General features: G+C 42.5%; 1 protein-coding gene and 1 pseudogene across 4 annotated transcripts; both read left to right on the top strand.

The window, feature by feature from the left end:
- LOC119329323 lies at window positions 1-10774 on the top strand. Of its 4 annotated transcripts, XM_037602338.1 has the most exons (20): window positions 81-560; window positions 1896-2001; window positions 2132-2544; window positions 2647-2790; window positions 2866-4959; window positions 5043-5159; window positions 5327-5509; window positions 5598-5660; window positions 6171-6242; window positions 6323-6592; window positions 7662-7781; window positions 8255-8314; window positions 8595-8635; window positions 8830-8907; window positions 8992-9076; window positions 9341-9398; window positions 9470-9576; window positions 9714-9743; window positions 9950-10033; window positions 10206-10774. In XM_037602338.1, exons 1-20 carry the CDS (start codon window positions 192-194, stop codon window positions 10650-10652), a joined length of 4941 nt encoding a protein of 1646 aa, XP_037458235.1. In that variant the 5' UTR covers window positions 81-191; the 3' UTR covers window positions 10653-10774. The 4 variants fall into 4 exon arrangements, 1 of the variants encoding a protein (XP_037458235.1); XR_005159421.1 differs by lacking the exon at window positions 1896-2001 and having other exon boundaries at window positions 1-560; window positions 2074-2544; window positions 9341-9576; window positions 9732-9861; window positions 9950-10309; XR_005159419.1 differs by lacking the exon at window positions 1896-2001 and having other exon boundaries at window positions 2074-2544; window positions 9341-9576; window positions 9727-9861; window positions 9950-10309.
- Window positions 10775-11871: 1097 nt separating this feature from the next.
- Window positions 11872-13090, top strand: LOC119327739 (annotated as a pseudogene).
- Window positions 13091-14118: the final 1028 nt, after the last annotated feature.

The following is a 14118-nucleotide window of genomic DNA, read 5'->3' on the forward strand; positions in this document are numbered from 1 at the left end:
ACCCCTCCTCCCCCACCGTCCTCTCGCGCCTCTCCCGGGGCCTGCTCGCCCGGGCCGCCGCCGCGTCCCGCGTGCACGAGCTCCTCTTCGCCCGCGCGCTCCTCTTCACCGCCACCCCCGCCTCCCACCGCCCCGATGCGATCACGCTCGCCGAGCCCCTCCTCGCCGACCTCGACGCCTTCGTCGCCGCCATGGACGAGATCTCCGGCGGCGCCTTCCTCCGCGCAGGCGACGGCGAGGTGGATTTGGCCGCATTGGCGTCCGAGGAGTTCCCCGAGCTGCCCTGGCTGAAAGCCAAGGGGTACTACGTGATCGAGGAGTTCGTCGCCAACTGGGTCGAGATCGCGCTGCGGATGTCGTGGGCGGCGGCCGCGGCCGGGGGAGGCGCCGGCGGTGGGAAGAAGGCGGTGAGGGTTGGGAGGTGCGTCAAGGAGAAGGCCGGGCTGGCGTCGACGGCCTTCTGGAGGGAGAAGGGGTATGTGGACTGGTGGATGCGGCTGGAGCCCCGGGTCAGAGCAAGGATCACTGGGGCCTTCTTCGGGAAGAGTGCAAAGGCGCTGGTAATTTGCCCTCTCGCTCTGCGTTTCGACATGTTTCTTTGTTCATGGCTGTGGAGTGCTATGGTCCATGCTTGTCTCAGTTGTATGCAATTTAATTTCAGACTATATATATAGCTTGTGTATGCAAAGTGCAAAAGTTTCAGAACAATGCTGTACTTTGGTCTGTTAGTTTCTTTGGCATGTTTTTTATTCTAGTGAAACCAAACCCGGACAGTAACACATTTGCTTCTTATTGTACATTTTTTTGAGCTGTGCTTCTTATTGTACATGACTATGTTTATTGTGCTGAAACTTTTGTCTGATCTAATTAGAATGTATAGGTGAGTTAAATAGGTCTTATTTTCGTTTTATGGGGCGGTAGAGGCAGCACCCATGTATTTTGGGTAGCTAGTTGTCGTTTTTGCTGTAGTGCAAGAAAGGAGATAATGCTGGCTGAATGTGCTTGAGGAGGAAAAGTAAAGAAGTGATGGGAATTGCATGCCTAGAATGTTGTTCACTTATTGTCATCATATTTAAAATCATCTCTTTTAAGTAAAGTAGGCTCTGAGAAAAGCCTTCCAGAAAAAGCTAAACAGCACAAATATACTGCTCTTGGATCCATGATTTTAATTATGTAGCATTCTGTCTGGGAGGCTCTAGTGGAGGATGGGTTGGAAGATTATGTTATTATTTAAGATAAAAGAGTGAGTTCACTGATATATTTAGTCAGATAAAAAATACTGACGCTTAATGCTTTACATATTGTTTTGGAAAGATCATATCAGACGTTCTGCTAATGTAATGTATGTTTAGAGGGTGGAAGTAACTTTTGGTGAAATATCTGCACTTACATGACTAAACTATTTGGCAAATGACATATTGACTTCTCTTGCCAAAATGTGCATTCATTTGAATTACAAGCATAGACAGTCCATACACTCTTTCATAATCAATGCATCAGAGATGATTATCATGTTCTTACTAGGTTGAACAAACCAAAGATCTGATCACAAACCAATCATTTATTGAAAACAACTTTGAGGCCTTGTTGACTCAAATGGTTTGCTTTTCGTAAATCCTTTGTACGAGTGCTTTTAATATAGATTCCACAATAGTTTGACCACCAGTAGGTTACTTTTGGCCTGGACAATTTAGTGTGTCCCACCCACAGTTCTCCTCTAGCTTATGTGTAAACTTTCATTTTCAGTATTGATTTGTCTGTCTTTCTTGGGCAGTCAGATACATGCAGATTGACAAAATGGTCGTCCTTTTATCAAAAACCCGATTCAGTGTTTCTTTTAAATACCGACTGAAGAAATTGCTATCCTGAATATGCTAATTGCTTATGTTGACCAGTCCGCTGACACGGTGTACATGAACAATCAGCTCTTTGCCACCCCATACCTTCTTGTTTTACACATTGCTAATGTTGGGAAGAGGATCACTAAAGTTGGTGTCATTGGTGTGCAGTTAATCTGAGGAAGTTGCTATGCCAACTATATCTAAGTCACATACTAATAGCTCAAGTTTGCAGGCTAATGAGATTGAAGGATCAGATGTTGCTTCTAGCGATTCTGGATCATTTCTTGCAGACAGTTTGTATGGAAGTACACGGCAGTCATTTTTCAGAAAGAATCAACCTGGTTGCGGCGATGTTGCAAGCATTCTGTCTTGTAAAAAGAAGCCTGCTTTTGCTAAAGAATTAAAAAGATTGCTAGTGCTTCAGGAGATAGTGTGTTTAAAGAGCAATATTACTTTCTGTGGCGGTGATGCAATCTTTCTCACTTCATTAATGTCAGCTGGCACTGTTGCTGACAATATACTCATGAGATTACGAAGACTTCTCATGGTGGTGTCGACGGAAAGTATAAATTTGGAGCTCATTGGGGATGGAGCATCAAATAATCCAAAAAAGAATGTTGAAAAGACAAGTGTAGGTTCTCGAAAAGGAAAGAAGAAGTCTAGTAGCTCGAAAAAGCTAGCAGCGTCTTCCAAGTCGTCCAAGGTATAGTTCATTCATGCCCTTCTTCCTATAGTTTGTTATTGGTACGGGGCTGTATACTTCAACAAGCAAGTTAGCTTATTTGACTTAAGGACTCTTTTCCAGGACAATGGATGCAGTAGCACAGAAACCCGAAATTCTAGGATTGTGTCAAAGTCAAGCCAGCAGACTCCATCTGTTCGATGCACTATTATTGGACCCGCTTCTGAAGGAACTCCTTGCAAAGAAATTGCACCAATACCAAAGGCGGTAAGCATACTTTAGCACAATCCTACTTTGTGTTTGTTAAGTCATGACTTACGAGTCACATACTATATATTTTAGGAGCAAGCTATCAGGTCGGCGGATTGCAATAATCAGTGTAACAAAAAGAAAAACAAACGTAAAGGGAAGGCAAAACTCTCTGATCTTATAAGAGCTGAGAACCCTGGACCTGGCAAACTGAAGACAGCTGTTGCTCATGTTGCTACAGAAGCCTTGCATAAATCTGCCGAAGCAGTAGATGCCCCACTGCGTGTCCCATCTCATGTGAATACATCCAGCAATGACATCCCTGAAGCAGTGGGTTGTTCTGAGTCTTCAAGTATCTTTGATGGAACTGAAGAAAAAGGCATCAAAAGCAGCAGAAAACTGGAAGATACCTTATGTTCTATGGTTATCTCATCAGTAACCACAGAGAGTTGTCAGAGTGCACAAAAACCTTCCAACTTTAGTGTGAATGAGCAGAGCCCATCACACACTAGTCTAAATGAATCCATGGTCCAACCATCTTTATGTTCACCTTCCAGTAGTGATAATGTTTTATCTGGTAATCCATGTAGAAACTCTGCTGACTCCTTGGTAAGATCTGCACAGGATAAGACTGGCTGTGATATAACACAGGGAGCTTTGCATGGACTTGCTCCTGGTGTTGGTAAAGGATACGAGAAACAAGTGGATCATAGTTCTGTTGTGACAACCGACAAACTTTTACCATCAGTCATTCCTGCTAACATTCTCCAAAGTGCTATAAGTGACAATGGTACAGCAGTGAAGAATGGTGTAGATGAATATTATGCATTCAACCGGAACCTACTGGGAGGAACGTCATATGAGTGGCCTAGTGTAGCACCCCATTTTGTATCACCTGAAATGCAACAGCGCCCTGCTGCAGCAGACAGGTTGCATCTTGACGTTGGTTACAGATGGCCTACTCAATTTAACCAACCTTTCATTCCTGCCAACCATCAGGTGAGAAGCTCACCAGTTGAAGCTGGATGCAATCAAATGTTATCTTCTCTGTCAGTGCCCTTAAGTTTTGATTGGCCTCCTGTTTTCAGAGGTTATGGTAAATTGACTCAAAATGCTGCTTTAAGTTATGATCCAGTATTTGCCCCACATATGCAGTCTTCTGCTTGGCCTGGGTTTCCTGCTCAACTAATTCAGAGAGGTGGCATTTGCAGTGAAAAAGATAGGAAATATTTTAGCGATAGTGACCCAAGAAACACATCAGATGTTGGGGATGATACTGAAAGCTATTGGTTTTCTGAAGAAGAATCAGATGGCCGCGCAACTTCTGGAAGAGATATTAATCAATATTTTGGCGGAGGCGTGATGTATTGGAGTCCTGCAGAACATGCTGGAACGGGCTTTTCTAGGCCACCATCTCTTAGTTCAGATGACAGTGCTTGGGCATGGCATGAGGCAGATGTTAGTCGAGTTGTCGATGATCTGGCTATTGGGATTCCATCATCAACATATAATCCAACTGGTCCATCGTCACCACCATCCAGCCCAAGCCCATTCTGTTCCCAGAATGAACCTTCTGATCCTTCCCCTCAGCCTGCTTGTCACTCAGTGGCAGGGAATGACATCAATAATGAAGCTTCACATTCTCCATCTTCCATGCAAGACAGTCCTGAAGATAAGAGTACTTCGGTTGTAAAGAGTCCATCTTGTGCCAGTGAAATAGTAAAGGGAGATACATTACCATATGCAATGCTGCGGCCAATAGTTGTTTCTAATATATCACGAAGGCTATCAAGATCTGACTTTAGGGGTGGTCATGATCGCAGGAGCCCATGTGTGTCTTCGACCAGGAGGGATATACCTCTTGTAAGAAGACCTCCATCACCAGTATTACTTAGTGTTCCTCGCATGCCTCGGCCACCTCCTCCTTCTCCTGTTGGAGAGTCAAGAAAACGTGGATTCCCAATTGTTAGATCTGGCAGTTCAAGCCCGCGGCATTGGGGGATGAGAAGTTTGTTTTCTGATGATAAAATTTTCAATAGGGCTCAGTTTTGCTTGGATGGCCCTGAAGTCGTATGGCCTTCATGGGTGAATAAAGGCACCTCTACTGGTACACTGGTACAATCAATTGAGGATACTGTCTTGCAGGACCACCTTGTTAAGATTTCACAGCTTTCACGTGATCAACATGTAAGGAAGTAATTTCCATTCTTCTATTACTGACAAGTATTTTTTGTGCAGTTTTTATGCGTTACTGACATATGTTTTTGCAGCCAGATGTTGCAGTTCCTCTGCAGCCACCTGATATGTTAAATGGTTCACCTCACAAGGCGTCCCTTTCTTTGATGCACAATGCTCTACATGAAGAAATTGATCAATTCTGTAAGCAGGTATTCTCCCTTACCTCCTGCCTTTTGCATCATCACAACTTTCATGAATGTGCGCTATCAATCATTAATCGTTACTCTGATGCCTAGTAATTGCATGCCGTGCCTTAGTTTGTGCACGTGAAATTCCTTCTTTGATGGGTGTTGATGCTATTCATTATACTTGCAAGGTTGCTGCTGCAAATCTGGTGACGAAGCCCTATATAAATTGGGCTGTCAAAAGGGTCACACGGTGCCTGCAAGTCCTCTGGCCCCGCTCGCGTACAAATCTATTTGGCTCAAATGCCACTGGTTTGGCCCTTCCAACTAGTGATGTAGATCTCGTGGTTTCTCTCCCCCCAGTCCGAAATCTGGTGAGTTGCATGACCATTAACACAACATAGTAACACAAATGCAGTTGTCTTTGTGCCATCATGGAACTAAATTTGTAGCTGTTTCCAGGAACCTATTAAAGAAGCTGGAATTTTGGAAGGCCGCAATGGCATTAAGGAAACATGCCTCCAGGTAATGCATGTCGGCTAATAGATTTTTCGCTCTCTGGATTCTTTAATAGGTGAATGACCTATTATCAGATTTGAACATCAAATTTGTCTAAACAGAAATTGAGATGTTAACACTTGGTTTTATCTATGTGTTTTTTCTTACACTAAGCTCCTTTCATGGTTTCACCATTGCTGCAACAATATACGGCACTGTTTCTTGTTAGAATTAACATAGGAAATAAGCGAAGCATTAAATGCTTTCTGTTTTTTGGTGCTATATGCCTTGTGAGTTGCTACAGATATGTTCTGGATAAGTTAATTTTTGAGTTGTCTACTTGTTTGTATATCTTCGCGGGTCATAGTACGTTACTGGCTTTTGGCAATCAACATTTAATTAACAATAATTCTCTTACTATACTTTGTGCATAACTGCACGCCCATGCTTACTTACAATGCATAAATCTTTATATGCTTTTATGCCCAAAGGAAAAAATAAAGCTGATCTTCACAGGTCTTTTTTGTTTTTCTTTAGCATGCGGCAAGGTGCCTTGGAAATCAGGATTGGGTTAGGAGTGATTCCCTCAAAACGATTGAAAACACAGCAGTAAGTCATAATCCCATTTAATTTGCTAGTTTGCCAGCTAGTTTTTATTTTCCTCATTCTTCATCATTAAAAATTTGCAGATACCTGTGATCATGCTTGTAGCCCAAGTACCTTGTGACATAAATATGTCCAACGAGTACCCTTCTGTTCTGGATAGCTCACAAGAAATTTCAGTCAATGTGCTTGGGGAGCAAGGGAGCCCTCCTCGTTCTGACAATTCTAGTTCAGAAGGCAGCAACGCGCTTGCGGGCTCAAAAATGAATAAGGATGATTGTGATGCTGTGCGGTCAATTCGTCTTGATATAAGTTTCAAATCACCATCCCACACAGGACTCCAGACTACTGAGTTGGTAAAATCAAAAGCTACTATCAAACAGAATATTTTTAAGTAAAATATGTTCTGCTTTGTTTCTATTTGTTGGTTTTAAAGTCAGCCTTCATGAAAAGGTTTTGTTTCTGAGATGTTTGATCACAGTCTGGTAGTTTTGTATCGTTATCTTCAGTTTACTGTAATAGAAAATCAACCTGTATCTAAGTATCACTGAATATTTTGAACAGTTAGTCATGAGGATTACATGATCATGTAATAAAAATACAAATATATTATAAGGTGGAATGCTTAATGGGTAATTGGGTATGAATAAGTACATGCTTAGTTGATACCTGTCTCTTGTAGGCATAGATTATTGCCTTATGTATCCGCTCTATGTAATATTGCAGTTCAGTATTGTAATAATCTGTGTGTGAAGCATGATCTTAATTCAAATTGTATATACCATTTACACACAAATTTATTGCCATACTTAAGTTGCATCATGTCGATCGTAGGCAGTTCGAATTATCATCATTGCTCTTAGTTCTTATCAGTTGTCACATGTTCGAGAGCACTAATGTTTTCTCATTAAAAAGTACTACCTCCGTATCAAAATATAAGATGTTTTTTGTAGGCTAAACTAGCCTACAAAACGTCTTATATTTTGGTACGGAGGTAATAGTAATGTTTTCTCATTTTATGCTTACATACATGTCGCCTCAAATGATCCTAAGGATGAGATAATGATAGTTCTTGTGTGATTTCTGTTTTTAATGATGTCATGGTGATGGTTCAACTAAAGAAAAAGAGATGCTGGAAGGCAACATTTATGAGGTTTTGGATTTGTTTAGTATGTAGCGTTCAATACCACCACAATCACTTAGTTTCTTTCTCAAGTGCAAGTGCAAGTGTTGTATGCACATGAATGGTCAGCTAGCTAGCTGCTTGGTTAGTTGAACCATGGAACTATCTAACTACATGGTACTGCCACATGCTTTGGTGCCCATGAAATTGTGCTTGAAAGTCATGAATACAAAATTTTCGGGACTAAAATTAGAGATCCAAGTTTGCCATGCTTATTCACCTTCTTTCTTAACTGGCTACAGGTTGGTGAGCTGACTCAGCAATTTCCTGCGGCTTTACCCCTTGCCTTAATCATGAAGAAGTTTTTGGCAGATCGTAGTTTGGACCACCCATATTCGGGTGGTCTAAGCTCTTACTGTTTGGTATGTAGCTTTTCATAATACTCCTGTGATTTCTTTTTGTGTTGATTTATGACTCTGAAAGTTTGTTTGCGCTGGATAATTTCTTTATGTTCACCTACACGCTCTCCAGATCATTGCTTCTGAGTTAGTATAATAATGACTAAAATATCTTAATTTTAGTAAGAATTTTTCTTGTTAATTTTATCAGGGTTGGTCACAGTTGAATGTTCTATACTTTTGATGGTTTGTCTGGATTAAACCTTCCAATCAGATAATTTTTTTCGGTCAGATAATATGTCCTCGTATTGACTGCTAATGTATGTCTAACAGCATTACAAGCACGTATCCGAGCTAACTTACATTTTCTTATATGTTTTCATCTCTGGATAACATACTTGATGCTTACATTTCATGTTAGCATATTATATTTAGTAACGACATTAACTCTTGAGATGACCTGTGAAAAGAACTTCATCTTTTAATATCCTTCGCAGGTGTTGTTAATCACTCGTTTTCTTCAGCATGAACATCATCTTGGTCGGCCTATTAACCAAGTAAGTTGCACATCTTGAATAGTATAGCTCACTTAGAATCTACACTATTTTTTCCTTGGTTACTCTATCATGTTTCTGTGAGATATTTGTTTCTGTATCATATATTATATTTTAGTGGTTGGCTCACATATATGTAGATATTTGGTCATCTTTGAGTTTCAAACTTCAGTAGTACCAATGGAAAAATAAAATTTTATCTCTGGCCCCTCTTCTTAGCAAGTTCATATTTTTATTGTAAACTGCCACTAACGCTACATTTTTGCTGTTTTGTGTTTGGCAGAATCTAGGGAGCCTTTTGATGGATTTCCTGTATTTTTTTGGGTAAGTGAGTTATGTATGGACACTTTATTGTTTAAAACATAAGGGAAAAGATGAGTACCAGATGTAGAAAAGCATGTAAAGTGTGCTAGAATGACTATAGGGGCCCAGTGTATGTTTTCTCTTTTGGGACAGCTAAATTAGCAATATATTGGTGCATCTGACTTCTAACCGCTTTCAAACATTCTGGATGACAGGAATGTGTTTGATCCACGCCATATGCGTATTTCCATCCAAGGGAGTGGAATTTATTTGAACCGAGAAAGAGGGCACAGGTAATAAAAGTCGATCTCAGTAATACATCGTTTATGTCTGTCACCTTCTGCCTATGTTAAGTTTTCATATTGTGGATTTTGCAGCATTGATCCAATTCATATCGATGACCCTCTTTGCCCTGCTAACAATGTGGGCCGGAATTGTTTCCGGATCCACCAATGCATCAAGGTTGGTTGAAATTATCTTTTCTGGACTGCTTGAATCCATCTTTTGCATCTAGAGCGTTTTGGACTTGTGGCAATGCCGTTTTCTGTTATTATGCTCTGTTATATAGTAACTCATCTGACTGGGGAATCCCGGTATTGAAATTTAGTCTTTGCATGGTACTAGTACTAATGCGTTCTTTGTTTGGCCTTTGAAGATATAAATATTCGTCCGGCAAATCACGGATCAATAAGTCTTACTGGTATTTTCTGATGCTTTTCATGGCAGGCTTTTGCTGATGCTTTTGCAGTTCTAGAGAACGAGCTACTGCAGTTCACTGCAGAATGTAACATGCCTTCATCATCATTTAGCCTACTGAAGAAAATAATTCCAAGTATTGATTCTAATGAGTTGTAGCAATGAAAAGAACCTGTGAGTCCACAAGCTACAGGAACTGTTGGGTTGGAATGGCCTCTGCTTGTGTTCTAGACACCGAGTTACTACTGCAGCTGGTGGAAAAGAAGGTCAGTAGAGATAAATTTCCAAGCTGGTCTTAATTCTAGGTTATTTTCTTTTTTCTGCTGTACATCTTAATAGTAGTCCTGTGAGTTTTTAGCGCTAGTAGGTGTGAAAACATTGATAGAAAAATGTTCATATTCAGGTTTTCTATTTAGTGCAGGCTTGTTCGAAGGTACAATGCCAGCTGCCCTTCTCTTGCCTCTGGCTGCTTAGAACCTGAGACCGTTGATTGAGGTATTGGGCCGAATTGGATGCAAGAGCAAGACGGTGCTGCACTCTGCACACAGAAGGTACAGCACCTATCACTTCTGTAATACGAGCATATCTAATCACTTTGTAAGTATGTAAATCTCATCCACTTGATACCATTAACGATAGATCCTTAACCTCGTGCCGGTGGTATGTGCTGCCAAGGATGCGGAAATGGACTGGCCTAATGATGTGTGCTGCCAGACCTATAAGGTCACTGAGGAGCAGTACAGCAGATCCGCACAGAACTCCAGATCCGGAGGAGCACTCGGGATAAGCTCTAGCAGAGGCTCTACATGTTTCCTGAATCATCTGTTCTCTGAACCTTAGGAAATGCTAAGGAAAATCAGAACATCCTGGAACAAGTTCTTTGTGCTTTTGGCAGTCAACATCAGCTTGTGGAACAGGAAGTGGAGAAATTCTACGAAGGAGGCTACTTGTGTTCGGAAACAGAGTAGGAAGCAACTCCTACTTGGAGCTGGTACAAGGCTTGATGCTGGAAGTGGTGTCCGGTGTAGCAAAGCGATTTTCAGATCGTCGTTTCTCCGGGACAGCAAGATTGTTCCTTGAACACACCAAGAGGGTAACTGCGAAGATTACTGCCGTGATCTCAAGTACCAGATTCTTCGTTGCAGTTACTCGCCAATGGGATTGCCGAGTTACTCTTCAGAGACAGTCAGAGCAATCTTTAGGGCATGAGGAACATGGTCAGCTAACGGCGTTGGCTCGTCTTATAAAGGCAGACTTGTTTCCTGCAGCTGATGAGATTCAAGTTGCTGCTTTTGTAGCGAAGCACACTTCGGTTCCTGCTTTTGTAGCGAAGCAGATTTAAGTTACCGCTTTTGTAGTTTACTCCAACACAAATTTGAAACTAGCTTGTTCTTGATTTGTTGCGCTGATGTAGTGATGTTCTTGCGCTTTCTTTCTTGTGCAAGTATCGATTTTTTGCTTTCTCTGTCACAAGCTATTCTCAAAACTAAGAATTCTTTGAAAAAATTACACATGTAGTAGATGTTAATGTGATATGTACACTTTGCATTTCTTCCTTCTGAAGTAATACACATTTTGTTTGACAAAAGGACATTCGTGATGGGCTAACAAGGCCACTTTTTGTGCACAAATTTATTTCTCATTCACTAGCAATAAAAATGCATTATGTTGCACCATTTTTCTTTCTTTTTGCAAATGTGGATGTTACCAGTTAGATGTCCATTTTAAATTAATAACCCTTAAACTCACTTTGGTTTAAAATCTTTTGAGATACTAAGCTCCCTCTATTTGAGCATGTTCTACAAGGCATTGCTTAGTTCTTAGTTTTTTATTTCTTTGTTTTCTCTTTTGGTTTTAATATTCTTTTTTATTTTTTATTTTTATTTTTTCACATTTTTATTCATGTTTTTTATTCTTTTAGTTTTTTAGTTTTTATTTTTATTTTTATTTTAGTTTTTTATTCTCTTACGGCTCACGCCAACACAAATTGCCGTAACAAATGTTCGACCTGACGTCAAAGTTTTAGCATAAAAAAACAATTCTGTATGAAGAAAAGAGAATGTCCACATAAAAACAACGACATTTTTTGCTTTTCATAAACTTCAGACATTTTTTCAAGGTAACAACTAGCGTGCCTGTTGTGCCCCCGTGCCGGCCCGAATAGCAGTCGGGCCGTGCCTGGGCTCGAGACTGCAGCATGCCGGCCGGCAAGGCACAGCTTGTTTACTAACCGTGCCTTTGCGGGCCGTGCCGGGCTGGCCCGTTTGGTGAGCTTTGCCCAATCAGTCTCCCACCGTCAATTTTGGCAGTCCACCTTCTCCTCCCCGGCGCCGCCAACCTCCACCAGCCAAACGCGGGTCCGGCTCGTCGGCCTCCCCCAAATCCGGCCAGATCCGCCACAGCGGACGCCCGCAGACCAGTCGGTCCGCCTCGCCGACGCCGGTCCTCATATCCAGCCTCCAGCAGCGCCGGTGAGCCGCCCTTCGCGCCCTCTGCCCTCACGCCTTTCTCGTTGCCTACTGAATCCTCCTCACACGCGTTCGTCTCCACCCAGAAATGCCATGGAGAACACCTGCATAAACTTCACCGCCGTCGCGCGCTCGGTGCGGCTGCTCAAGATCGACGGCCATAGGCTGGCGGCGCGTACGTGGTGCTGGAGGTGGCCTTCCTCAGCAAGCCCCGCAGGGGCAGCGTGAGGGCGGCCATAGGCTGCCGGCTGGTCGACCCGAGAGGGATACTCAAACCGTCCAATGAAATCAGCATCTCAAAGGTGTTCAGTCGCCCCCAGGAATGCTCGACCAAGGCGGCGGTCGTCGGGCGGCGCGCGCTGGCGGCGTCGGCGTTTCTCCGGGGCGATTCCTTCACAATGGAATGCAGCATTGAGGTTCTTAAGGAGCTGCCTGATACGGTGACGGACCCTGTCGAACAAGTGCCGGTGCCATCCTCAAACTTGGGCCGGCACCTGGCTCTACTCCTGCAGAGCGAGGCCGGGGCAGACGTCACGTTCCTCGTGTCCGGCGAGTCCTTTGCCGCGCATAAGAGCATACTGGCCGCGAGGTCTCCGGTTTTCATGGCTCAGTTCTTTGGAGGCATGAAGGAGAAATGCTCACAGAGTGTGGTGATCGAGGACATGGAGGCTGCTGTGTTCAAGGCCCTGCTTCACTACATCTACACTGACACTGTGGCTGAATTCGACGAGAAGGGTGAGGAGGTGACAATGTTAGCCCAGCACTTGCTTGCAGCTGCTGACAGATACGGGCTGGACAGGCTCAAGCTGATCTGCGAAGGCAAGCTCTCTGATGGCATCAATGTCGACACTGCAGCGACGTCTCTGGCTCTTGCCGAGCAGCACAACTGTCCACGGCTCAAGGCGAAGTGCGTCCAGTTCATCATTAGAAATCGTGAGGTTCTTGATGCTGTGTTGGCAACGGAGGGGTACAAGTACCTGGCGGCAAGCTGCCCTTCGGTGTTGGCTGACCTTCTCAAGTCGAGCCTGCGCGTCGGATAAAGAGCTGATGCATAGTTCAGTGCTATCAGAGGTCCAAATTTCAGTGATGGGTAGTCTCTCTTTGTGCTTGTCTAGTTGCCTTACATCTCGGGTAGGTTAGTCTCTGGTTGTGCCTGTTATGGATGAATGTATTATAGTAGCTTATGTTCCCCTGACTTGTTTATGTGCAACCTGCTGTGATTTAGTATCTATCTCCTTGTATGGTTATTACTGCCACTAGGTGATACAATAGTAGTCTCTGTTTATGCAAGTAGTAGTAACTTGTGTTTCTATGACTCATGTAATGCACAACCTACTGCTTTCAGTAACCCCTTCATTGTGATTTAATTTAGTGCTCCAGCACGGGCACTAAATTTCTATTCCACGAAAATTGCTAATTAAAGTGTTAATGATAATTCATAATTAATAGTGGAAGAAATTTTAGTTCTTGTGGAACAATTCACTGTTACTGAAGTAGGATGTTTAAAATTCCTTAAGTAGCAAGAATATACTCCCTCCGTTCCTAAATATTTGTCTTTCTAGAGATTTCAACAAGTGACTACATACAGAGCAAAATGAGTGAATCTACACTCTAAAATATGTCTATATACATCCGCATGTAGTAGCCCATTTGAAATCTCTAAAAAGACAAATATTTAGGAACAGAGGGAGTAAGTGTTACTGAAATAGGATGTTTAAAATTCCTTGTGGAACAACTCACAGCTGGTTCTGAACCATTTTTTTATAAGTGCTGCAGTCTCTCATGGTTGCTGTTGCCTGAATATTATTTTTTCTGCTTTATGACTTTGACTTCCGAGTCGGCGCGTGGGAGAAAGAACTGATGCATAGTTAAGTGCTACTAGAGGTCTAAATTTCAATGATGTGTGGTCTCTGTCTGTGCTTTTCTAGTTAAACTTGTGTCATGTCTTAACAGCGAATCGAAGCTCGGGTAGGTTAGTTTCTGGCTGTGCCTGTTATGCATGAATGTATGTTAGTAACTTGTGTTCCCCTGACTTATATATGTGCATCCTACTGCTTTCAGTGTGGTGTAATTTATTCTAAATGGCCCATGATTTGGTGTCCATCTTCTTTTATGCTTATCACTGCCACCAGGTGATATACGTGAGCAGTGTGCAGGATGCAGGGCTTTGGCAAGAACCTTCTATTCAGTGATACTACAGAGTCAAAGATGATTCAGAGTTCGCTGGCATGATTTTCTCGCTTGCAGCCACATCGAACCAGATATTTTTACGAACTACTAATTTGAACTAAAACCACGGCAAGTATTTTGGAATAGAGGGAGTATTTGTTATCTTGCTCT

This window comes from Triticum dicoccoides, chromosome 7A (genome assembly GCF_002162155.2).
Source record: "Triticum dicoccoides isolate Atlit2015 ecotype Zavitan chromosome 7A, WEW_v2.0, whole genome shotgun sequence".
In the NCBI taxonomy this organism is placed as follows: Eukaryota; Viridiplantae; Streptophyta; class Magnoliopsida; order Poales; family Poaceae; genus Triticum; species Triticum dicoccoides.

Excerpts from the sequence above, each read along its gene's own strand:
- LOC119329323 (XM_037602338.1), top strand. The coding sequence starts at position 192 with ATGGACGAGATCTCCGGCGGCGCCTTCCTCCGCGCAGGCGACGGCGAG. Across the intron at positions 2,545-2,646 it reads CGTCTTCCAAGTCGTCCAAG|GACAATGGATGCAGTAGCAC; the intron begins GTATAGTTCATT and ends ACTCTTTTCCAG. Across the intron at positions 6,243-6,322 it reads AAACGATTGAAAACACAGCA|ATACCTGTGATCATGCTTGT; the intron begins GTAAGTCATAAT and ends AAAAATTTGCAG.